Source organism: Chaetodon trifascialis, chromosome 2 (assembly GCF_039877785.1).
Source record: "Chaetodon trifascialis isolate fChaTrf1 chromosome 2, fChaTrf1.hap1, whole genome shotgun sequence".
In the NCBI taxonomy this organism is placed as follows: domain Eukaryota; kingdom Metazoa; phylum Chordata; class Actinopteri; order Chaetodontiformes; family Chaetodontidae; genus Chaetodon; species Chaetodon trifascialis.
In genome coordinates this window covers 12,637,249-12,664,571 of record NC_092057.1, presented here as the reverse complement: position 1 = coordinate 12,664,571, position 27,323 = coordinate 12,637,249, and the positions used below count along the sequence as shown (strand labels likewise).

The window sequence follows — 27,323 nt, the reverse complement described above, 5'->3', positions numbered from 1 at the left end:
CTTTGCGCTTCAAAATATTTCTCTCAGTTCATTACGGTTATGTTTTGTTTTTTTTCTTGTTTAAAATCAGCCAGATAACGAACAGAGCAGTCACCATTCACTGGGAGTCATCACACAGTGTCAGCTGATAGAAAATTTTAAGAAATAAGTGTATCAGTAATAATGAGGCTTTTGTTATTTGTCTTGCCGAAAGTGCGTACACTGATCAACTGTGGGCTGTGAAATGATGATGCACAGTGCTTTCAAGTGACAGCAGTCAAGGATTTAGCTTCTTTGCGTCCACTTCCAAAATGTGGCAGCTCACAATTAGTTTCATCTTAAATAAACATGATGGGGATGAAGGATTGAGATAAAGTCTTAGTCCTGCTTGTGCTGGGATCAAGCCATCCTCCTCAGTCCGCAGTTTTAATCAGGCTTTGATTCTCAGAGAGTTTGCCCTATCACAGTCTTTCTTACAAGTCGGTCCAATATGACCCTTTGAAAATAAATAAAAGATTCTCTGGTGGCCCTCTAAATGTCAGTCTCTTTCAGGCCGTAGCACTCTGCCAGATCATAGAACTGATAACTGCTTTGCTCACAGCTGTAAATCCCCATAGAGACTGTGTCAACTATGTCAATCCGGCCCACTGCAGGTGTGGTACTCTTTCCTGTCCCTCCCTTGATTTTATTCGACAGATTGTTCACTTTCTCTTTGAGCTGGAAGGAGGACTTTTGCAGAGGTGGAAACAGACTCCATCTCTTGAAACCCAGCGAGCGCCCTTTCCCCTTCTGTAACAAAGAGCTGCCACAGGATTCATGCACAGCATAGCTGGGTTTATAGTCCCCCCTCTGATCCCTTGTCATTCCCTTGACAGCTGTCCGCCACCTCTGGTCATAGAAGCGACGCAGGACCCTCTGTCTTTGGTGACACTGGCACCTGAGGAGCCGAGTAAAAGCCCGCTGGAACTCTTTGCTGGAGCAGGGGTAGATCATAGGGTTGATGCAGCTGTTGAAGTAGCCCAGCCAAAAGATCACCTTGAACACAGTTTCGGATGGCTTGAGCGCCGGAAAGAAGGATCCTAGAAGGAGACGGAGGGAGATTTGTGAGTTAACGTACAACATGTGCACTAAACAAGTGCAGTATATCGCTTTTGTTGTTCCAGTAAGAATCCAAGAACATTTTGACAAAATATACTTACGAACAGCTGCAGCAAAATGTATAGGAAGTGTAATCAGTTGGAGAAATTTTTAATTTGACACATAGTTTTGTCTTGAATTTTGCATTTAATTGTTTAATCTTTCTTCTGAACAACAAGGGAAAGCATTGTTAAAGTGATCCTGAATCTGCTCTCCTGTTTGACCTATACACCACTGTATTATGCTATTTTGCTCCATGTTGACATTTTTCATCCCTCTGACAGGAGAGTATTCACAGTAGTATTTTTGTTATGATTCATTATACAGCAGACTAGCTGTTAGGTTGTGTTTATTATAGGAACAGAGGAGGTTCTGACATTTTGTGGACTTGTATTGATGGGACAGATATTGACACAACATGTTTCAACAACGTGTCCCAATGCACACAACGCATTTTATGATGCTTTAGCTTGAGTAGAAGATATTTTCTTAAGAGAAAGAATGATTTTAACTAATGCACAACGACATAAAAGGGATTCAAATATTTGCAAGTGGATGAGGCAGAATATGCACCTTGCCTTGTTGGGTGTTGCTTTACTGTGACTGACCACAGACTCAGTGTAGCAGTGCCTGATCCTGTATGTAATGCATGCACAGTCTTTTCTCATTAGTTTTACTATGATGGAAAATCCTGCCGTGTACAACTTCACATATTCCCTTTATCAGCTTTCTTAAGGTCAATGGAGCATTAAAATTGAACAGCTCACTCGTTTGTTTGTTTTTTTTGTTGTTGTTGTTTTTTTCATTAACGACATTAACTGCCTAATGACATAAAAAAGACAAAAAAAAGCTAAACGATAGCAGCCTTTTAACATTCTCTCCGAGATAGTATTACAGAATTGAAATTTACCATAAATGAGAACGTTAAATCTCTCTTTCTGCACAGCTTGCTATCAACCCACTAGCTGCTTTGCTAGTTTCGTTATGCTTGCTATGGTTATTTTGTGTGACATGCTCCGTTGTGACATGCTGTTTCTCATGGGATGTTGCCTTTTCCTATTACTCTCTAGTGGTTCTTGTCTCCCCAGGCTTGGATTTAACGCAGTGTTGACCCTGGACACAGAAGCAACATATCACAATGCTAATGTCATGTCTGCACTGCCTGGGCCCAAAAGTCCATTTTCAATTATGTTAGTACAATGTGGAAATGTATGAAATGGCTTGTATGTGATTTTCAAAGTAATGGTTTCACGCTGTTTTGACATCAGCTACCGACCACATACTTGCTAACAAATACAAAGATGTGGCTTGTGCAATTTACTCGTAGACATAAACTGAGTAATGAAACACATTTCTTACTCTTACATGTGACTTTTTTCTGCTGCATGTACATTATTTTATGGGCAGCATCTGCAACCTGGCTTTTACTTTGCTGTCATTTCTGTTAAAACAGATCTAACTCAACAGGGCTAGAGAATAAGATTAATAAAGCGATTAAAGGAAGTGATGTTCTACATTGATTCTTCTCACTGGAGTGACATCACCTTTAACGCAGATAGCAAGTGATTCACCACTCTGACGCACACTCCTACAACACCATGACAACAGGTATTATCATTCAGGGGTTTTCTTTGTTTTATTGCCTTCGAGATAACAGTATCTTCTAAGTCTGGTGTCTGAATAATGATTACCATTTGGAATATCTTTTCTGAAGTTCTCATTGGCTCATATCCTAGTGCAATTCATAGATCCAAGCAACAAATTAATACTCTGAAGCCTGTGAAGGAGTCTGGGGACCTGCACAGTGTCTCAGACTACATTGTGTGACCGCCCTTTTGTGTAAGCAGACAGGATCCCGATCAGCCAGTCAGTGACAGAGCTTAAGGAATTATCTCCTTGACATTTAATGTTCTGCATGAGGGTCAACATTTCATGCAGGGCTTTTTAAAATTCACTCACAACATATGGTCACCAAGTACCAAGCTACAGTCCTGTGAATACTTGCATAACCGCTGGTACTCATTTATAATAACTGACCAAATTTCAGAGTGTAGCGGTTATAACGGACTTAGTGTTACTCATATTGCCAGGAACTTAATCTCTACAAGCTGATCACAAATACATAATTTCATTGTTTAAGAGCTAAGCCATTTCCTAAGCAGCTCAGCCCTGTGGTAGCAAAAATGACCCAAACAGAAATAAACTGTTTATTTGTTTGGGGACTAATTTCAGCTGCAAATTAGCTGTGTTAATGTTTACATCAGCAGGACTCTGTGTGCGGGGGATCAACACAAAATAAACAACAGTGCCCATATTCATCATAATGAAGGAATGTGTCAGAAACGAAGTGGCTCACTAATATGCTTTTAATAGTTTTTGGACATCTCTAGAACGGAGGAATACGGTATATCAGGCTGTAGCTACACAGGGTGCAATACTACATCAGTGATGTTGGTTTCCTGTCATGGGATTTGTCGACATGAAGACCACATGAGACTCAAGGTAATAATTTCAGTCCATCTAAGCATAACATTCGAATTCATGACGACATTAAACTAAGTACATTGATTTTTCTTCTGGACACTGTCAGACTGCGTGCATTGTTTCAATATTCCATATAAAATGCACAATACATCTATAAAACAAAGGAAGTCAACTGTAAAAGTAATCCCTGAAAGTTTGAAATGTGCCTTTATGCTGCTTGGATTCACGTCAGCAACAGATAAATACAAATCAGCCTATTATAACATGGTTGATAATTCACATTAAAAAGCTGACTCTTTACTCCCTGTGTGATGTGGGTGCTTTATCCAACAAAGGGAGAGACAGATAGCATTGAGAGTAATTCTGAAAGGCCAAAAAATGGTCATCTAGTGTCTGGTGCACTCACATGAGCGGTGTTAGGGTCCTCTCGGTGGAGTTTCAGATGAGTCAGACTACTTTGTCTAGATTTGCATCATCACAGAGAAAGGGCCTGATTGGCACAAGAGGTGTAAAAAGTAGATGTCCGCCACTCAGCTAAAGGTTATTCATTAATGACGTGTTTCAACAACGTACCAACACCGATCTCTCTGACTGAGCAAGTATTTGTAAGAAGGGTGGCTTATGACCGCTCCACACTCGTCAGTCAGTCATTTAGGAAGCAAGCAGCAGCCTCCCAGAGGGATGAATCCATGATAACGGCAGTGTAACGCTTTATTGATCCCTTCAGGGCCTTTATGTTTTAAATGACTTCCTATGGGGCAGCTGCAGTCCAGCTTCAAATTGCATAACAGCATGTCTGAAGGGATTCAGCAGGACAGATGGTTTCCAGCAAGGAGCTTGAAGAGTGTTTTTTTTGTTTTGTTTTGGCTTTACCAATCTCATTACAGCCACCAAGATACTGAAGACACTAGTTTAGATGATGAAGGTGTTCTCGATGGTCTGGTTTGTTTTTTTATTATGCAAATCAGAGGCCTCTACTACCTACCGGGAATGATGAATTTATAACTCAAGATACTGTCACACCTATTTCTCTGAGATAATTATTCTTTTTGCTTCATCGTGAAGAATCATGGACTCTTTCAGACTTGAGATCCTGGATGACATTTTTCAAGAGAGGGCCGTATAATACAATTACAAAGGGATCCTATGATAACGTTAATGCTGATGATGTGAATAGAAATGCAAAGTTAAGAGTTGCCTCAATATGTATGATACAGGAGCATTTACTGTGTGTTTTTTTATATTACTGTATAATGTATGTAATGTCTGGCTGTGTGATGGTATATTGGTTTGTACTAACAATTAAAATGTGTTTGTTTAAAAGTCATTCTGGAGATGCAGTATCTATCTAACTTAACTTAGATAGATACTCTAACTTAGATTTTTGAATAAAAATAAACTTGCCCTTTTCACTCCCATTGAGTCGATAAAGTGATTAGCAGCACCCATTTCATTTCTTGCACCCTCTCACTCACTGCAGGTTTTGCTGTGATAATTCAATTCAATGCATTTTGAGATGCAGCGAGACTGAGAGTGCTGTGAGTGCTATACCTGATAAGATGCTGGTCATTTGTCCATAATGGCTTCTACCATGAATTATGTGAAGTATATACAAAATGAAAATTCATGAGGCCACCGTCGGTGTGTGTATGTGTGTTGTGAATACTGTTACTTTCTGTAAGTGCAGCTTTATATGCATGTTGCATTCTTTAGTTTGATTTATGTATTTCCTTAATGACTTGCATTGGTCATCCTCCCAGAGGGCCTCTTTCAGCCTTAATGATTACTGACAGTTTCCTCTCCTATACCTCCTCCTGTCAGTATTACGGTCAGTTTTCGAGCTGCTCTTAACACCGGCATTTTTATTCTACAGAGCACATCATTTTCTGTTTTCAAGGTAGAATTTAATCTTTCAATTCACCTGAACCTTTCCCCACTACAAATGTAGACCATGAAGCAAAACCCTGAACACACAAATACGCCGTCTTCATATGTCTGATATCACTATGTTTGTCTCCTTACCGAAACAGATAGCCCACTGGAAACGGCACCCTATTTCAAACAGTCATACTGTGTGTGATGGCTCCTTACTGAATAATGTCAGTCTATTAGGACTGTCCTTTCAAAAATGTGATGTCAGCCATCTTAAAAAATAATATTCTCCCAGAAAATTTACAGGCATGCAAAGCCACACTAATGGTCACGTTGCAGATTTGACCTTTTCTGACCAAAATATTTGTTTTTACTGCATTCCAGCAATCTTAGTTTCGATCAGTTCCTGGCATAGCTAAAATAAACAGCTATTTAAGTCTAGCAAATGCCATTTACTCTTTTCTGTTACGCCTAACTCTGACTGTGCAGGTTCTGAAAGTTGATGTTGGAAGATTCCTTTTACTTTATTGTCTTAAAATTGACCTGCGCCTGCAACCAGTGTTATGTTGACAAAAATCTGAAAGGCTGAAAAAGTTGAATCACTCCGATGGACGCAAATGCATTTGTTACTCACAGTGAACAAGAATGAATTCATATCAGAATCAAATCATACATTCACGAGGTTACTTGAAGGCATTCCGTGAGCTGGAATGAAAATTTCGACAAACAGCATGTGTGAAATATGTTTCTTCGCTGAAACCTAAGGTTAGAGAATACAATACGCGTAGTGGCGCACATTTTGTGCTGGACCACAGGGGAGCAGGAACAGAAAAGTTAAGACATACCCATCGGCAGAAAGAAGAAAAAAGGCAGCCAGCACAAGATGAACATCCCCACAACGATGGCCAGGGTTTTAGCAGCCTTCTTCTCCCTGGAGAACTTCATCAGCCGCACAGAGAGCGAACTTCGAAAAGGGTGGTTTTTGCTGTTTTTGGAGCTGCTCGGGCGCGCGTCCTCCAGCACGCTGCGACAGTGTATCCGGAGGACCACTTCCATCGACTTGTCTCTGTCTCGTTTAACGCCCGCTTCTAGGCTCTTGGTAGTCCTGCGGGCCACCACATAGACCCGAAAATACATGATGAGAATGACCATGAGCGGGAGGTAGAAAGAGAAGAGAGAGGAGAAGAGCGCGTAGCCCGGCTCCTCTGTGATCCGGCAGATGCTTTCGTCCACAGGCGGCGGTTCCTTCCATCCGAGCAGCGGTCCGACAGAGATGACCGTGGATGATACCCAAACTAGAACTAAAATAGCCACCGCCTTCCTCTCTGTCATGATACTTGGGTATTTCAGGCAGTGTTTCACACCTATGTACCGGTCGATGGAGATGATACAGAGGCTGAGGATGGATGCGGTGCAGCAGAGCACATCCACCGCAGCCCAGATGTTGCAGAAAACCCGACCAAACACCCAGCATCCAAGAACCTCCAGAGATGCAGAGAAAGGCAGCACGATAATGCTCAGTAGCAGATCTGCCATGGCTAAGTTAACGATGAAGAAGTTTGTGACAGTCTGCAAATGTTTATTGCATACAACAGACAGGATGACCAAAATGTTCCCAACAATTGCAACCAAAATAAAAACGGAGAGAATGATCCCAACCCCGACGGCCTGCGAGTCCAGTGTGAAGTTCGTGCATGTCGTGTTGCTGTCGTTTGGAAATATGTGGTCCAAAAATGATCCATTAAAAGCTTCTGCAAAATATATCCCATTGTTGCTTTCGTTCCTCAAGTTAGAGTGTGTCATTTTGAAACGCCATAAAGAGAAGTTTAGAGCAAGTTTACTGAAGAAAACAGCGTGTCGGGCATCGTTCTCAGTCTCTGTTTCCTGCAAGCAAACCCGCCGTCAAAATTTGACACAGGTCAATCAATTATTATTTAAAAAAAAAAAAAAAAAGAAAAAGAAAAAGAGAAAGAGAAAAGAACAAGCAAAGTCCGGATAACTAACATACAAATGCGTGCATGATTAGGAGGCTGTTGTTGGTAAAAGCAGAAATATTCTCACTAAAAATAAGAAAAAAAATGAGGTTTTGAATGTGGAGGAAATAAAAACATCATTTACATACAACTATAACAACAAAAAGCAAATACATTCAGCTCCTTTTCCACGCATTTCTTCCATGTGATGGCTTTCCACTGGTGGCATCCTTTGTAACTGATCACAGAGTCAGAGCTGGTACAGCAGGTCTAAACCTACAGCTCCACCCACACGTCACATATTTACTGTTGCGTTCAGGGTCTCCACAAGAGAGCGTCACTGGAAGTCTGGTCACGAATTCTACATCATACTCACACTGAAACAGATGAGCCACTTTTCTGTATCTGACTTGGTTTCATTAATAGGTGTTAAATCCATCATATTTTTGTATCTATGTTTATCATGATGCCCTCTGGTCTTAGCTCGCCCTCACTGAAAAATAAGGCAAAACCAAGACAAACAAACCCTCCATATCAGTTACCCAGAATAACCTATCTTTCAGCCTGCAAAGATAAGACAAAGCGGCATCAATCAGATCATCTAGACAGCTACAGGGCACCAACAAGCCAGCACTGACCACTGGAGAGCCTCCAGGCAAAGCTGTGAAGTTTCCCAATGACACCGCAGCTGCCATCCCCAGGCGTTGTGAGCATAGCTCAAGTAGAAGGACAGGCCTGTACAGACCACCAGGGAGCCTGGAGGAGAGGTCAGTAAGAAGGTCAAGAAGCAGAGTCACATAGCGGACAAACAAACCCTGCATGGGAACTTACCGCAGCATGTTGTGACATAAAGCTCCATTTTTATATATAGTATAAATGGATTGAATTTGAGTGTAAGCATTGCAGGTTCTTGCAAAATTCTACCTGTAAAATAATTTGCTGAGGTAATGAGCAGTACTGATGAATATCCAGAGGTGTTAGAGAAAACTTTACTGATTTCAACATCTTTACATAAAACATCAAGCAAAAGTTCACTGTTACTACTCAGAATGTTTGACAAAAGTTAGCTGCCACCGCTTTGTCCTTGATGGTCTCCATCTATGTATTCTTATTAGTTTCACTGCTTAAAACAAGGATAAAAGTTTATAGCTATGCTGGAAATATATGCTGGAGGATGTGTGCCCACACAGTCCAAAAAGCATTAGAGCTTCAACCCACAATGCTCTAATGCTGATTACACAACAGAAAACAAAAATGCTGCATGGATGAGACATGGAGAATTTGCTATATTTAAATCTTAGAAAAGAATGCACCAATAATAATAATAATAATAATAATAATAATAATAATAATAATAATAATAATGTTCAATGCCAATGTTTTTAAAATTCTTGCAACCTCCAGCATATGTACGTGGAGAGTCTAGTAGGTTATAGATTAGGGAAAGGATCATCCTGGCAAATAAACTATGATTATTGTATGGTGTTCTGCATGAAAGTCAAACATTGGGGCACGATACTTCCTGAAATCATGGGATGAGACGTTGTCCAATATGGACGGTCATCAGTGCTTTGTCAGCTTTATACTTAGCTGTGCTTTGAGCTGATTGGCTCACTCCAGCAATGGTCTGGATCTATGGTAACATGCCATCCCTGTAGCATAATTAGGCATTCAAATTAAAGTCTAGCGTTAAAGCGTAGGTGAGACGAGAATTTGGTCATGAGCTGCTAAGCATCCTCATATGAACTGAAGTGTTTGAAGAGTGAAACCTTTACCTGCTGGTAGGATTAGAGAGGATCAGAAACATGGACGTATTCTTTAGGGACTGTGAATATCTCTACCAATTCCCTATGCTGATAATTGTCCAATAATTGTCAACGTTTCCCTCTGGACCAACAGAGCAAAGGAAAGGCAGGCTAACTGTCCATCAAACCATCCACTGTGCTAGTTTGGCTAAAAGGCATGAAAGATATATTAGCAAAGATCTAATATGGAGTCAGTCCTCTGGCTGTGGGTAGCCGCACTTCTGTTTCTAGTCACGGTGAGTCTGCTCAGCTGTCACAGCACATCCTCGTTATTGGATTTGTAAAAAAAGCTACAACCTCATCCTGCCCACCTGCTCCTCCTTATGAGACAAGAGGGCTGAATCTGCCGTCACGCTGAGCCCACTTTAGACCACACCATACAGGAGACATGTGTTAATGGCACAGAGCATGAGCCTGCTGAACAAGGATGTTTCGGATAATGATGTGGGGCATGAATTGTAGTTACAGGTCGGTAATGGTAATGTCCTTTATTAGAGCATTTAAGATTTCATTCTACTCTTGCCTGCACTCCTGATTTATCACTTTAGCGACTGATTTAACCATGCAATAATACATTTGTTTGGCCACATGGGGGCAAGTGGAAACAAGTTGATATATCAACACCTTTTAGGTTGATTAGGCAAACTTCTCAGCTGCAGATTTAGTTTATATTTCTCTATCAGTCTATCATCTCTACAAGTGGACTCTTTGTTATGTCATTTCATTCATTGTTGTTCAAAAAACAATAGCCTCTTTAAACCGAGACTGTGTTTTAAGGGTATTTGAGGGTGTTCACATTCACATTGTGCACCGTTCCCTTGACAAAGTATGTGCTTGATTTGCTGGAGACCAGACAAAAGGCAAAAAGCCTCCAAAAGAAGCAAGATGTGCAGCTGACTGCTGTTCAAGTCCAGTCGAACATCACCAGGGAGGGTCACCAAGTGTCTGCTAAGTTCTATGGGCATGCAGATGGTGACTGACTGCAAAGAACTGATTGCAACATTGTGGTCCTCTAAGATGGGTGGAATGATAAGTGCTACGGTGTTAATCTGATATTGATATGTAGCCCAGAAATTAAAGGTCAAAGTCAGCACTTTGGCCTCACAACCGTTGTCTGTTTTCATATTCATTGTGCAGAGATCTAAAATAACAAACACCTTAGCGTTAATATCTTTGATGTTTGTTCCCTTTTTTGTGTGGCTTTTCATCCTTCCAGAGTGCCTAGGAATGACTGACTTACACACCATTAAAATGCTCATGCGTGGCAGCACATCACTCAGTATATCTTATAAATGGGCTCATGGTATGACAACACATCTTCTTAGGCTGTATTAATTCCCATTTGATGAGTACTTGCAGTACTTGCCCGTTGTGTTATTTATCATATTGGCGTGTATTCCATGATTCTTCTGCTATCTTTGTTATACGTGCGTGGCGAAGAAAGAAAAGTCTGGATCACATCTGAGGCTTCTGATTTCTATCAAATTGCCTGATATATTTTTGTGATTCTCAGTCATTATATCTTCCTGAATAAGACATTTCATTCTATGAAAAAAAAAAATCCTTTGAATCCTATTTGTCAAAAAAACCTGACATCAGTGTTTGAAGAGTAAGAGAAGGAGGGGCGTTCTGTTGCTTACTCATATTTTGGGTCTCATTTGTTCTGCGGCTGTAGATACCCAGATATTTGCACATTTGCACACACACACACACACACACACACACACACACACACACACACACACACACACACACACACACACACACACACACACACATTCTTCCTCTCTCTCTCTCCCCCCAGACTCTCAATATGGTAATCTGCCCTAGACTTTGACTGTGTGCCATCTTATCAGTACTCAGCAGAGCACTGGGATTCAGTCGGCCACAAGTCATGTCGCGCTTTGATATCACTTCATACACGATTGTTCAAAGCCTCATATGTTTGAAAAGGTCAAATGGTCAGAAGTTTCTCATAATGTTATTTGGTGTGCCACATTGCATTGACCAGCATGCATGTATGATTTAGAAGCATAATGCACTTCATAGAGTTTAAATATAAATTACATTGCGTTTTGGTGTTAGTTGTGAATTCTGTGGGTGCCCTAATGTGACATGATAAAACACATTCTTTCTGTTAATTGAAGCCACTTTTCCTCAAGGTCAAACAATGATCTGTTCTGTTCACTAACCGTAAACCAGCAGCAGCATCATATGCCTCTCACCCTCTTCGCATTCAAAAGTGTTGATTTACACCTTGTGACTGTGCCCCAAAGAGCGCTCTTATCAGACAGGGGAAACTTGTTGAATTCACTGTTTTGTTTGAACATTGTGGAAATGGATGCATTTATCACACTTTGACAATGCTTAATTAATGCCATGATAAAAATACACCTATTTCCAGGTGGAGAAGAGGGAAAGAAGAGTGTCATCAAGGGCGCGTTACATAATTATCACATTTTACCATAAGAATGCTGTCCTCTCTGTCTTTGACAGTGCAGAGTTTTTGACATTTTTACTATTATCCGTGCAGGCAAGGTCTTGCATATTTATTTGGTAATTGTACTAAAACCTGTTCATCATATTAAAAATCTGATTGATGTTTTTCAGTTTTTGTTTTCATTGTCAGGGCAATTGTTAAATTATAAAATTCTTTCCATGATGCACAATTCCGGATTCTTTCAATGATTTCATTAAATTATTCATACATGGATGTTGACTTGCAGGCAAGCTAGTTAAAGATAAGTATATTTTTTTGACCCTGAGCTCCTGAATTAAGATGTTTGAAAACAGTTTCAAATAAGGACTCGGTTCTCATGGCAGCTGTGGAATGCAAATCATATTATAATTGTCAGTTTGGATTGGCATGTTATGAGATTATTCTGTTTGTCTAGGAGTTGTAGAGGCCATGGCACTGGACCTGAGATAGACCAGAGTACCAGCAGGCACACAGGGGGGAATCTGAATCACTTGGATTCATATGCTGTAAGTATTAGCAATGAGCTACACTGTTTCAGATAGTCTCTGGAAAGTCACACTGCAGATTTGATCATTTTCAGGCCAAATTTAGTTGGAGGAAAAGATATGTCAGGATATTTGGAATATGGAAAACACAGGCTGCAAGAATGAAAAAGTACACTTACAACTTATTCTAAATAATGAAAACAGGAAGCAAGAGGCTGATTGCTCTGCTTGGTTGGTTTGGAATCGCTCTGATGATCAAAGTACAAATTATGGGAAAAAACAGATATTGACAGTGGCTGAGCACATGAATAAGGGATTAGGGTTTAGTGCTATCGCTAACACACCAAGACATATATTATACATCTTGAAAGATCAAATGTAACTTTGAAAAAAAAAAAAAAAACCCAAAAAACCCTTTTTGTTAATGGTTAGGCTATTTATCTATTAAAAAAAAAAAAAAAAAAAAAAAAGGAAAGAACATAAAACAGATTACGTTCTTCCGAGCGGTCCATGAACGTCACACAAACGTAACGGCTGATAATACGTTCGAGCGTCATGGCGACTGTCAGGAAAAATATAACTCGATACAAAGTGGCGCTGTTTCCTAGAGAAAGAAGGAAAAGTGGGGACGAACTGGCAGATATGAAAAATGCTAATCTTTCTTCTTAAAGAGTTATCACAGCTACAAATATGCTAAACTGGATTAGCAGCGAGGACAAATGTGCTTGAATGAAAGTTAGCTAACTTCGGCGGAGTTTGGAGGCTCAACAAGCAGCTTTCACACGACCGACAGAGACAGTGTTAAACAGGCAAGTGTCTGTGGTGAGCGAGCTAATAGCTAAGAAGCTGAAAGTAAAACTGTTCCAAAGTGTCAGTTTGTCGGGAATAATTCACAGAGATGAAGAGAAAACCTGGAAACTCAGTGATATCAGGGTGATTTGGCCTTGGGGTGGACATTACCAAGCTGAACCTGAAGCTCCAGCCAGCTTCTCAGCTCTCTGCTTTCAAATGTGAAATCATTTGAAGTGAAATCAAAGCTGTGGCAGGTGCAACTGGAAAGAGGAAACACTGCATTTCCCTACTCTGCAAGAACAAAAGTTGCTGTGACATCTGAATCTGCTGCTGAGCGTGAAAACTCCTTCAGGCATTTGGTGAGGAGTTTGAGGACATGAAAAGTAAACAAAAGGAACCGAACACATTTGATACGCTCTTGAATGTGGAACCAGCTGGTGCGCCTGACTGACAAGCTACAGCAATAAGCTGCTACTGTTAGCAGCTCTGTTCAAAGCTGATCCACGCAAAAACTTTGTGCTGCTCAAGACTGAGTGACCCAGAACCAGCTTCAAGTATCATCATCACCATCTGACATCAGATGCCTCACCAATGAGAAGCAGTTCCAGCCATCATCACCGAGGTTAGTGTGATATATGTATTCAGTAACTTAATATGGCCAGGGTTGCCACCAAGGCGAGGCCGGGGTAGCCAAGGCCACCCTGATACAGCTGCTGCCCCCATTGTGAGGTGAGCCCCCTCCTCCCCTCGTCACCGGGCATAATAAGCTTGTCAGGTGCTTCCAAATTACTGTTCTAGTATTCTGATTATCTACAGCAAACTTGATGCACAAGAACGAACTTGCACACACACATTATAACACTTATTGTTCATATACACAAAGACAATCAGCACCAAGCAATACAAGCATACGTTTGGACTTGGCTTGCGGTACGCTGCAATCCATTTAGCGACTGAGTTGGTTAGTCTGTCACAGGAAGACATAGTGTGTCTGAACGCCTGTTCGAGTGAGTGTGCCTTGATGATACCGGCTGCTCATGGTAGCATGAGGGCCTGCTAAGTGTTTCGCGCGGAGGTGATATTTCAAGCTTGAAGTACTTCGATGGTATGATAATTCCTTAAATTGTACAGAGCAGCGCTCCAACTAACAGTTCCAGCTTGGTGTTTTGTTTTTTTAAATCCATTTTTTTGTCCAGTGGGCTAAACTACATTTTGTCATCTGCTTCCATCATGATTAAAAAGCTACTGATTAGTTGTTGTGTGGTCACTGATGTATGGGGTCAAAAGGCATCATCATTATTTTGTTCTATAATTAGAAATGGACTGTATATACCTGTATATGCTATTTGTCTCCACACTTGACGGGGCAGACAGAAACACCTTGTCTCGCTGCATATGACTCCAAAAACAGAGCAGTTCTAGTACAATACATAGAGTCCTTTGGACTGAATATCCAGGCAACACATTGTTGCTCGGACAGGGGACGTGTGGAACTGCATGCATTCAGTGCCTGGTGTCAGTCTGCCCCTCGTGGATGGCCTTGGGTTGGATTGTGAGCTTGCCAGGTTGCTTCCTCTGTTTCATGGCTTTGCTTGAAAGAAGGCCTAATGGTGGCAAATGAACACATGGGACAGCTGTTGCTCAGGTGGGAGACCAGGTTATTTACGGTTGGTGGTACCAGTCCAGCACATTCAATGGCAATCATCTGTGTGTGTGTGTGTGTGTGTGTGTGTGTGTGTGTGTGTGTGTGTGTGTGTGTGTGTGTGTGTGTGTGTGTGTGTGTGTGACTGAATTAGGGGTTTTGTAAAATGTTTTGTCCTGCTTGAACTGAGATAAATGCAGTACGATTTACATGTCTGATACAACTTACTCAAACATCATTTGTATCTACTACTTTACTAACAGATGCAACAGGTGAGTGTGTGGTAGATCATCGCTCATCACCAGCTGCCATGATGCACACGCATACAAACAAACACAGACACACACACACCCACACACTACTCCCAGAGGTATCTTTCCTTTGGAGAGCAGACTTGGGTCTGGATGGTCAGAGATACACAGGTGGGACACCATCTGTTACCTGGAAACAGGCCATGTGACATCAATCTACAAGCCCAAATAATACAGAAATAGCAAGTGCAGCAAAAGGACAAACTAGCAACAGTAAATTGAAACGACTGCTTAACAGCTGAGTGCCATGAGCAGTTAAGATGAGCCCCCACAGTCCTCTGAACAGTGCGGTCTGCTGATTTATGGGCTCTTGTTGAGGTTGGCTTTGGTGTCTTGTTGACAGCATGATGCACCGCTGGCAAAATGAGTTCTCTGATCTCTGATCACACTGTTGTTTGTGAAAATTGATGCAGTTTTCCTAGAAGACTATTCTGTACTGTTCAAGCCTTTTTTTGAATGCCGGGATGTATGCATTTGTATTTTTCTCTCAGATGAAGCTTTTTATATGCGTCCTGCGATATTGCTATTAAGTGAGACTACGCACAACCGCTCTATTTCGAGGTCAGGACAACAGCAGAAACAGGCTTCGCTAAACTGATTCTGCAGGTCCAAAAGAAACAGTTCAGCTGCATGCTGTTTTCTGTGTCAGAGTGCACAAATATGGCAAATGTTATTAACCAGTCAAGAGAGCTACAGGAGAAAGCTGAACTTCCATTCTTCTTTGCCCTGTTTTTTTTTTTTTTTTTTTTGTGGGGGCTGAAATCTCATCAGAATGAAACACCCAACGTAAAGTGACATATGCAATATGTGATTACTGCTTTTCAAACCATGGAGACTCGCAATAATGGAGCAACCTGCTGACAGGACTCTCTTCATTCAACCTGATTTGCATCATGAGTGGGATTTTTTTTTTCCCTATCATATAAAATAGAACCAGCACTATGGAGTTCTGTCCTCTCAGATACCAAGGTGTGAGATTTTCCATCTAGATTAGACCCATGCAAGCAGCTTCTCAAGTGAAATAGTCACTGAATGTTGGTATTTGGGGACATAGAGTGAATTTACAGTTTGAGGAACGTGTTGGTGATTCCGTGCCACCTGAAACTTTGATTAAAATAAGGAGCACACGTTGTAAATGACTGTCCCTGTCCCTGAAGCATGTAGTGCCCAAATGGTACATCCATTATTATGTAGCAATGTGGCTGTAAGCACAAAGCAGTATGGTTATTGAAGAAATACAGTTAGAAATGTTTTTAAGGCCCATTTGTAGTATTTCTATATGTTTTAAACTGTGAATGCATTGCGAGAGATAGTCATTTGTTGACATTTTCTGTGGATGCGCTGATGAATCATTGGATACTTAAAGTCTACTTGTTTTTTTAAATTTTTATTAGCATCATAATAAATTACCTCATATTAAAGAACATCCTTATACCCAACAGCATACATCAGTTAAACTGTCATTTATAGATATATAATAGAGTTTTTACAGTAAATCATTGTAAGGTTGACACCTTTTTCCCTTTTAATTGAATAAATTATTACCCAGTGTGTGAAATGAATGAACAGCATGCATGAACTAATGTATTAGCAGCAATAGCTGCAGGAAGAGTGCTGATTATTACACACAAGCTTTCCATCACAGATTAGGGGGCGCCCGTGGCTTTGTAACCTGTGAGGGTTTACAGAGATCATTGTAATTCAGAGTATATCTGCAATTAGCATCCGACATCTCATTTAAGTGCAGTATCGCTGTCAAAACATCTCATGTCCCTCCTCATCCTCTTTCGGACATCCAGATGATGCTGAGGCCGGAGCTTCTCAGTCTGATCTCTGGAAAATGGCAACTTACACTAATTGCATGTTTCTATAAGTAGTACCTGTTTCATGGCATACTAGGAGGTCTTGCCTGGATGAGTAACATGAGGTTACAGCAGGCTAATGCTTAGGGGAACAGCTTAACTGAGGAAAAAAATGACACGAAGAAAAAAATATTCCTATATGCCCTCCGAGTGGGGGTTTAAGCCCTATTAACACTGGATTAGAGCTATTTGGGACCTCATATGGTTTTGGGATTTGCTCTAGATACTTTGTGTGTGGGATCTGGTAACAGTTGGGAGGACTCAAAGAGACACAGAAGGGAAGAAATCAGGTGGATCAAACTGGTCCAAAAGGGGAAAGGGAGTGAACTCTTTGTCTCAATGCCTGAATGGACAGATAAACCTGTAAATCTTCCACAAAGTTAAGGACTATGTTGATGCAACAATCAGATTGTTAATAATGTTAAAAATACACTCTTATTATTCTTTGTCTTGTGTTTGAAGAATAATCAGCTACATTTGGGACCTACAGTTCCTATAATTTGGAGGCTTTAGGGGATTTAAACAGTTTTTAGTCCGCATTTGTTTACATTTTGGTCATGAAAAGTATGCTGATTTAGCTATCAGCAGTTTGCAATGTTCACCCATGGATGTACAGACAACTATCACTGTATTATGAGGAGTTATGAGGAGCTGTGATGTCTCAGCAGACGTTTGGACCACAGGAAGTGTAACTCACATTGTATCATGTCCGTGTGCTCAGATGTGACTGAGTTATGACTCAGGGAGTAAAATTTGTGATGCAAATTGCAGCAATTGGGCACTCAGGGTTTTTAAAGTAAAATACCTGCCTCTGTGAGCTGCTTGTCACAGCGGCTGCTGCAGCTACAAATTTCTGACTGCGTTGATAAGGAGGCTAAATAAGTGGGCCAAACTACAATAACTAACTTCTCCTGGCACTATCTTTGCCTCGGGTCACCCTCATCACTCCCACCTTCAATTCACAGTTTGAAAACCTCTGCAATGGGTGACGAGGGGCAGGTGTGTGGGCAGGTGAAGGGCAGGAAGGGCTGAGGACAAATGAGGAATGGCGAGGTTTGAAATGAGAAAGTGCTGGGAAAAGCATGGAGGATGTGAAGAGAATGTACAAAAGGTAGAAGTAGAGGCTGAGCCTGTGGCACTGTGCAGGGCAGACACACAGAGTAAAATCTGCAGAAGATTCCACAATTTAAGAAAAAACAAGATAATAAATAAAAAGAAAGAAAATTGAGTACTAGATATACTCAAACGAATTAGTTCAAATATTTACTGATTACATATTGTCAGATAACCTCTGTTTGGAGGTTTATAGCAGATAATATAATAAAGGACATTATTAGAAATAATGTAAGGACCCTAAGTATTACTGTTGTTGTGTGAATAGAGCTATAACGGGCTTCAGCGTGTTTACAGTATGACACTGTCATTGAAAATGTTACTCTCAACTTTCAAACTTTGAAAACAAACATGTCTGTTAGAAGTTATTCTTATGTTTGTAACATAATACCATCTCAAAACAAAATGGTAGAATCCCTCTAAAGGGGCCCCATAGAGAGGAATGTCCCTCATAAACATGCAGACATTAACACACACACACACACATACAGAGAGAGCTCCATAAAGATCAATGTAAGCTTTTCAAAAATGTACATATTGTGAATACTGAGACTGTCAGACATGACTGAATCAATACAAAACAAGAGTGCGTTTTCAGACAATTCTTAAAAGACAGAACCGAGTCCGCTAATTAAACTATCCCACAGTCGCAGCGCTGCTATAGATAAAAACACTTTCTCTCGCAGTTTCTCTCAGCTGAGACCTTGGGATTACGAACAGCGTTTGTTAGGTGGTTCTGAGGGGGTTAACAACACTGAGGCTGGTCAGAAGCTCAGAAATATAGCTGGGAGCAAGGACATGATCTGAAAAGAGACAAGAGAATTCTGAAATGAATTTTCAACTACTAACTGTAGTTTATTCAGAGGCTGAGTCACTCCGACTAACCTAGTCTGATGGCAAAGGTCATGCTCAGCATTGGGTGCTTAAATTTCACTGGGCATCATGAACTAACACATAGCAGTGTGTCAATGGGAATCTCTGCCCTCCTTTCAGTTTGCCACTGAAGCACATGAAGAAACACTCAAATGTAAATTACACAGCCATGAATTTACTGTAACTAAAACAAAACACTCACCACTTTTTTCCTCCCCCTGTTTGTTCTGTCGGCCTCTGCCTGACACTGTGTAAATCTCACTTAATTATGAGCCACCGACTGAGTTTACTGAGACAGCTCTCCTGAGATCTGCTCTGCGCTCTCTGAGTCTCCTCCAAAACACAGGGACCCTGCGGCGCCTTTCTCACGCTACATGCACTTTGTTGAGCGTGTGTGTGTGTGTGTGTGTGTGTGTGTGTGTGTGTGTGTGTGTGTGTGTGTGTGTGCACACAGATGAAATCAATGCCGATCCCCACTAAAATACTGTTAAACACAACACACACTCATATCCTCTTGGCCTGTATTCAGGGTAAATCTCACTTGATTGCTCACCAAGGACCCCAGTTTACCATGACAAATCTTCATTGTGTGTGTGTGTGTGTGTGTGTGTGTGTGTGTGTTAGCTCGTTGAAGACAGGCTGAACAGTGAAATGAGGGGATTCTGAACCAACATCATCTCCTATTTACATCCATTACAGCTCTGTCTTATGATTTAATCACTTCCTCCATAATTAGAATTCATGCTTCCTGCCTAATTACAAACACAGTCATATTGCCTGGGGTCATTTTCTCCTCAGTGCAGACGTGAATTCCTTAAAGACTTTTTGGCTTGAAAATGTTTCAGTCAGCTGACATTGTTCACTTAATGTGAACCCAGATGTTCTCCCTCTTCGGTGAAGCTGTGCTTTTCCGTCTTTCTTTCATCGCTCCAGATTGAAATTTGATCACTCTTGCTTTGTCAACAGTAAATGATGGACGTGGAGTTTGGTTTGGTTCGCCACTGTCGAAATGACCATCAATTCAAATGTCAGCTTCGAAACAAGAAAGCTGTTGGTGAAATGTATTGGTCTGGCATCCCTGTTGTCAGTTATGACAGCGCCTACAGTACTGTAATTTAATAACGTTGATCTATTCTGTACACTTGACATCTATTGCGCATCTGTCCTTGTGGGGAGAGGGATCCCTCCTCTGTTGTTTTTCCATTTTTTTCCCTGTTAAAGGGTTTTTTGATTTGTCACTGCACAGTAGGTCGTTTAAGATGTCAAACCACATGGGTACAAACGCCCGATTGCTGTTCACGATCTGTCACGTCACTGTTAATTCTTCGACCATGACAAAATCAGCTCAAAATCGGGCTACTTGTGTTGTCTGAACCAGGCATAAAGAGCATGAGTGTAATTTCGACACTGACCTCTGTCATTAGCATCAACAATTCAGATGGAAACATCAGCAGCTTTACATATTGTTACAATGATGTTTCCTTTTTGGCCAATTTAGGGCTGCAAATAATTATTTTCATTATCAGTGAGTCTGGCGACCTTTCACAGCTAGTCATTTAATTGTCTCCTCTGTAAGTGCAGATTGCAATTTACAGTATCTGAGCCCAAGTTGACATCTTTAAATGTGTTACGTTGCCCAACCAACTGCCCAAACCTGAAGATATTCAGTTTACAGTGGCATGAAAGAGAGAGAGGCAGCAAACAGTCACGTGTGAAAACTGCAACCAAATAACGTTTATTTCTGTGGCTCAAGTTGCATATTGTGGTTCAGAGTGCAAAAGCATGTCATGTCCTCAGGAGGTTGGGGCAGGGATGGTCTAAAAAAAAAACAAACAATAAAAATACAGCCTAAGCAATTTCTGTGCTTTATCCTGTAATATACCAAAATGTGCAGACACCTGCTCCTTGCCATGCCTCTGGAAAGCAGAAACAACATACAGACTCAGTAGAGATCACAGTGGTCAGGAGGGTGTTTGTTGTGATGCAAGACAAGCCGAGAGAGAGAAACTAAAGAATATATGTGCAAACTTGACGGTTACAACAGCAGTAAAGATTCTAAAATTCTAGTCCAAGAAGTGTGTACGGGATGTTCACATTGAAGCTGTCTGACAAGGCACTGCAAATGCCACTGCAGTGGTGAGGCATTTGTCAAACAAAACCTTCTGGCGTATTACATTACAGCATTGAATTGCAAACAAATAACTTGTGTCCCAGGCTCCAGAAATAAAGTCTGCCACAAAAAATGTTCCCATCTTAAAAACACAACTCAAATTTAATGTGATCTTCCTGCCAGAAGAATCCGATAGATAATTTAATAACACAGTTGTTACAGTTTGGCATCGCAGAGCTAGCTTAGCATTCTTTTATCGTGCTTCTGCATAATGTTTTGACTGAGACCTTAGATGTGAAAAAAAAAGCAACTACTCCATTGTCGCCGACAATAACTCCGGTAATTTTAAAGGACAATAAAAAATGCTTATGTAATAGTTTAGCATAGAGTCACCACTTTCCTGTGCATCCACAGTAAGTGCAGCAACGCATAATGCAAGAAGACAATACTCTCCTCTTTTTTCTCCACTTTCCAGTTTTACACTCTGTCATTACTCATTTCTGATCACCTGCATGGCAATGAGGCAGGAAACACAGCAGCTAGGAGTCAACGTTAAGAAGTTTAGATGGGAAATGCTTTAACTCTGTGCCACCCAGGTGCCGTGTCTGACACAGGATCAACACTGATTTACATGTAACATTTAAAATCTGCTCTCGCCCATTGTCCCATCATCACGATCATATCATCAGCGGGGCTTGTTATTACGGAAATAGCAGCTTGACATTTATCAAATGATGGTGGACAATTATGCTGTGATGGATAACGTTAATCTTTAAACATATTTTTGCTGTCTGGGACAATAGACAGCTTATGAACCAGCATGACAGTAATACTAGATTTTAGAGAGTTTTAACCTCTAATTAAAGACATTTCTTAACACATGAAATGTATTATTTCAAACTGACTTTTGCTCTAACAGGACTCCAACACAAATCAGCATGCTAAAACAGTAGCTAAATTGGGGGGCGTTTAGGTCAGCACCGTGGTCTGAGGGTCAGATGGCAGAGCAGACTCTGCAATGCAACTTCTGTAATGTCGCTGAAGCATTCAACAAGCGAAACAACGAAAGGCAAGGGCCAGAAAGGGCAAAAATGAAAGTTCAACACCGTGGAAAAAGTTGAGACGGGCATGTGGGCAGAAAACAAGCTGAGACTGGAGGCATTCAGTATTACCACAGTTCCTCCAAAACAGACGCACCCCCTGAATAATGTATTTTAATCCAAATATATATGTATTATGTTTTCTTTTATTTTAGAACAAAGTTGAACGATGCCTGTGGGTTCACAAATAGGATGTTAGATCCCTGCATTGACTACCCAGAAAAACCAAAAAGATTTATTTCCAAACACACAAGATGGAGAAATTTGCTCTTCAAAGCAAGCAAAATAAAATGTAATTCACCAGGTCAGCGTTGGTGTCCTTGAATGATTGTTACTGCTACAAATACAGGTAATGTTTAAGATTGGCCTAAAATCCAAAGTAATTCAGAAAGAACAAAAAGCGTAGAATTCTTGTCATGTGATGTTAATGAAGTAATCCTTAATCGTGTAGCAGCATTTCAGTCAGACGAGAAGCAGTCTCGTGATCTTTGTTGCAGAAAAACAGCGGCTGTCTTTTTGTGCACGTGTGTGTGTGTGTGTACCCTTATATGTATACATTCATCCTAATTTAAACTGTACAGTCTGTCCTATTGGATCAAGGAAACGTTAAGCCTCAGGCCATACGGAACTACATGAACAGAAATGCCGTCTTGGCAACTTGTCTCTGAAGCTTATGGAAATGTCGATGAGTAAATCTGCACAGAGTCAGGGTTCATTCCAAGCAAATCTTACCCTCCTCTACTTCTTCCAATCATTTTTGTGTAAATAACCTGTAAATAGTTGTAGCGCTAACTCCCTCATACACCATGGAAACTCCAGCGACAGTTTGTTGGAAATAGATCTCACATGCATGAAACCTGCACACTGAAATGTTTGCAGAAGGTGTTACAAAAGGTGTTACAGCAGCACATAAATTCTTTCTCTCTCTGTGGACAAACCCACATGGTTGTCCTTATTGGAACAAATGCCTCATCGGTATGATTGCAGAGATGCAGCTAATAAAGACAAAAGCCAAATGAAAAGCTGAATTTGTTTTCCTTTCATACAAGATCAAATTTATTACCATAATGGAGCCAAAGGGTATCACACAAGTAAGACTGGCAAGCGCAAGGCAGGTGACATTTAGTTAGTTTATGCCCTTCTAGTTTGACTGACAGTCTCTAAGTCTAGTCTCAAAGTAAGCACCACATCTGCTATAATTTGCATTTGGATAATCCTATGAAGGCATGTATAGCCAGTGCAATGCATAAGAAAAAAAAATGATGAAGTGGCTTAACTCTTTCTGCCTACAGCGCTTGTTGATAATACATACATGCTGTCATAATGTTAAGAGGTACATGTTTGAAGAGGTATTATAATGTTGCTGAATTAGACCTGGTGCAAAAATCACAAGAGTATTTCTGTTTTCAGTCTCAAAAAAACATATTTACTGGCTATGGCATACACCACACACTGTAACTACAACTACATTGACTGAAAGCTTTGTCCTCAAGCATGGAAAGACATGCTACAATTGTGGTTGCTTGTGTTCTCTTTTGGAACCAAAATCTGATGTAAAAAGGATGTTTACAGTGATGTTAACAGGTGAGGTAGAACAATCAGGGTTCCCTGCCCTCACTATGTTTGCATGTGTACAGCTACTTCCAATGAAGGTTAAAGACAGCTGTTACCCTGTAAAGACTTGATGAGAATCATTTGTGAAACTCAAACAGTCCTGGATAAAACACAATATTAATGAAAAATCAGAGAAAGATAGATAAATAAGAGTTATATTAAAGGTACTGTCAAAATGAAGGAGTAGCAGACAGCCAGAAAAGAGATCCGGCCGAGCAAGAAAAGACCTGATTTTTGAGATGCTCCTCCATTGATATAAACATGATTGAACAACTTTTGTAACTTGTTTGTCAGAAAGACCATTGTCAAATGGTTTCAAGTAGGTTTGACATTTGTAGACAAGGGAGCCAAGATGTTTTTGTAAACTTGGGAATGAATGATTTCAGACTTGTTTTGATGTAGAGAAAGTTCTGGGACATCCAGCGCTTTATTTCTGAGGTAACCTTTTATTTGAAGTGGTGTCCAGAACACTGACATAACACCTGTCATGAACATGAAGGGGCCTTTACAAATGTTTTTGACTGCTCTCATTTACTGTCATTCTGTCAATCAAGTCATTTTTAATGCAAACTTGACACTGATTGCGATGTCTTTGTTATGACAACTTGACATTTCCATTTACATAAGCTATGCCATAGCAGGCCTAATGATCAAACTTAAAGAACCTATTTTGCTTTATGTGTTAACATGACATTAAACTGTCATATGTGGTTAGTTTTAATGTTGTCATGAAACCATCATGATTGTGTCATAAATATTTTTCTTGTCCTCAACTACAGTAGTACAATTTGGACTAGTCATTAAAATGTCATTAAGTGTTATTACAGTGTCAATGCTTTTTTAACAGTGTCATGAATAATTTCCTTGACCTCAACTACAGTGGTACAATTTGGACAAGTCATTAAAATGTCATTAAGTTTTATTACACTGTCAATTTTTTTTTAACAGTGTCATGAATAATTTCCTTGACCTCAACCATCGTGGTACAATGTGGACATTTCATTAAGATGATATGAAATGTTATGTGGCCAGTTGTACGACAGGAAATACATTGAAAGTGATTTAAGGAGTTTCCTGATGGACATTGAGGTGCCGCCATTGGGTTGGCCATGGCCACTTTGATACAACTCATGCCCCCCCCCCATGGCCAGACAGGGGCATTAATTCATGACTAAAAACAGCCTCAGAGAGCTATGGATGCCAGTTGGATGACAGGGAATCAGGAATCCTCATTAAGAGGATCGCTATCTGCATGGCTAACTGAGCTAACTAGCTGATGGTGGCAACAGTTAGCAGCAGTTAGCAGTTAGCTTACGTTAGTAACATATCTGTCAGCAGAAGTCACGAACATTTAAAAAGTCTGCTTCATGTTCATATGGTATTATATCGAAAGGACTTAATGAAGGCTTTAATTCGGCAATTGTGTCCTTTAAAGTGCACAAAGATAGGGCCTCAAAATGATTGAGCAGGGCAGAGGGGTCGCAGTGCAGAAATGGCTTAATGATGATGTTAAAAAACACTTACAGGTAATAACCAAAGAAGGGCATTTGAGGAGTAAATGCGAGATGCCTTTTATTGTTTTCTTGGTCATAGATCTGAGACTGGATTAAACTACAACTGCTAGAAAACTCTGTCAGACAGAAGAGAGCAAAATGTTCCTACTAGCAACTGTGAATATCAGGGAGTACCCAGGACAGCTAAGTCAGCAATTTGGACTCCATATGCGACATAGGATCTATGTGAAACTTGCAAGCTATTTTTGTTGACGCGACAGAAACTGAACTGACCTTGTTTGGTTATGATGTTTTTTTTGCCTATGAAGCAGGGTGAAAGACAACGTACTGTACCAAATAAGCAAGTCATTAACCTAAATTTAGCCAAGATGTCAATGTAATTAGAGGAAGAACAATTTCTGATTGTCAGTAATTAGTGGTTGGGAGAGAGGGAGGAGGACGTTTGTCCCTCAGCCTTCCAGCGTCGGCTCCTTCAGGAACTAATGATGACTGACAGGCTTGTCGGGGTATCCCTGAAGTGACTGGGGAGCCACAAACTATAGCTGTGTTGTGTTGACTGGAAAGATTCATTTAATAATCTAAATTTGAGGGTAGAAATATATCTGTGCCTGTTTGAATCTATATGGGCGGACAGGTGTATATTTTCATTTGATAATTAAAGTCCTCCTCAGCCCTTGCTGATTGCCTGTTTGGTTCTGGTGATTTGTGGTGATTACCGCAAATAATTTGCACTCTCCTACCCTCGCGGCTGACGGTGGAAGAGTGACAGGTGTGAGAAGCCCCGGCAGTTATGTGATTTGAAGTGTAACAACTGAACTATTAATCCTCCCCATTCGCTGTCGAGTTAGAGCTCACACATTTCTCCAAAGTGGGGTCAGAAAAACGGTTGTAGACACTGCAACTGTCCATCTCAATACTTCCCAACTACCCTGTATTGTCACTCTGCCACAAGCCCATTTCTTTCTACTGAAAACATTTTTAATAACACCTCTTAAATATCTATTATTAACGTATAGAATACTTTAATAAGCAGCAAGATGGTGTACTGTATGTGGGATTGGACTGCACAGGACAGTGTTCATCATCATGAAGGACCATGTTAACCAGTGCAATGCTGTAGCTCTGATGTGTTTGTAATAGTTTCCGGTCAGCTATAGAGCTCTGTGACACGGAGGAATATGCTTTGTTGCTGCTTATGGTCTTTCCATCTGATTTTTTTGACAGAAAAACATCATCACCCTCATCCTTAAGTAAATATTATTGCTTCCATTACACGTGCTGTGCAGCTGACAGGATTTGTGTTTTGTGTTCTTTATAACTTCCATCCTTTTTAAGCAGTACCCCGGAGTGGTTTCACAGAGTTAGTGGCATGTTTTGTTTGAACGAACGTGTTTGGCTTTGTTTCACTGTCACTTGCATGTGCTGTGGATTGATCCACAGGGAGGCATTTCAAATAAAATCACAGTTTATCTTCTTTGGTTGGCTGCATCTAAGACAAACATTTAATAACGAGGACTTCCCACGTATGGGAAATCACCGCTCCTCTCTTTTTGTTCCTAGCAGCAGTTTGCTTTTATCTGCTGTGCAACATTTTACAATAACAAACACGCTAATTAGCCACTTCAACTTCAGCCTACAGGGGAAGAAGAAAGCCTTTGTGGTCGCTGCATCTTGGCCTCAGAGTGTTCATGCAGGTCGGTTCACATAACCTTTTTTTGTGCCGAGGAACTGGTCACTCTTGTTTTTCTTCCCTTCATGTGATTGCAGCTCTGGGCCGTTATCTGTATTTCCGTCTGTTTAAGCTTTTAGCATTTTGGCAAGAGATTCAGAAATCTCAGCAAAGTGGATAGAGTGATTCACTCAGCGTTGGCCTGTACATTAACCATCAGCTGGTGCCCTTAATGTCTGTAGCATATTTCAGCGTTCCATTATAATATCCATACATCTTCGGCTGAGTAGCATTACACAGGATGTTAGGAGCATTTTTCTCCTTGGCTTAAGATAGACATGTCCGCTTGACTTAAATTCAGTTGACTTTATTGCGGACCTGTAGTCCATAGTAGAATAAGACACAAGAGATGAATAATAAAAGTCTACAAGACAGGAGAAACAGGATTACATACCTATATGCTGAGGGCTGACCGACTCCATCCGCATCGTAAGTCGTAACAGGTAATT

General features: G+C 40.6%; 1 protein-coding gene across 1 annotated transcript; it reads right to left on the bottom strand.

Annotated features, from left to right (window-relative positions):
• Positions 1–37: 37 nt before the first annotated feature.
• Positions 38–7,689, bottom strand: adra1d (adrenoceptor alpha 1D). Its single transcript, XM_070980754.1, has 2 exons — positions 6,318–7,689; positions 38–1,058 (listed from the first exon to the last, which is right to left on the bottom strand). Exons 1-2 carry the CDS (start codon positions 7,273–7,275, stop codon positions 511–513), a joined length of 1,506 nt encoding a protein of 501 aa, XP_070836855.1. The 5' UTR covers positions 7,276–7,689; the 3' UTR covers positions 38–510.
• Positions 7,690–27,323: the final 19,634 nt, after the last annotated feature.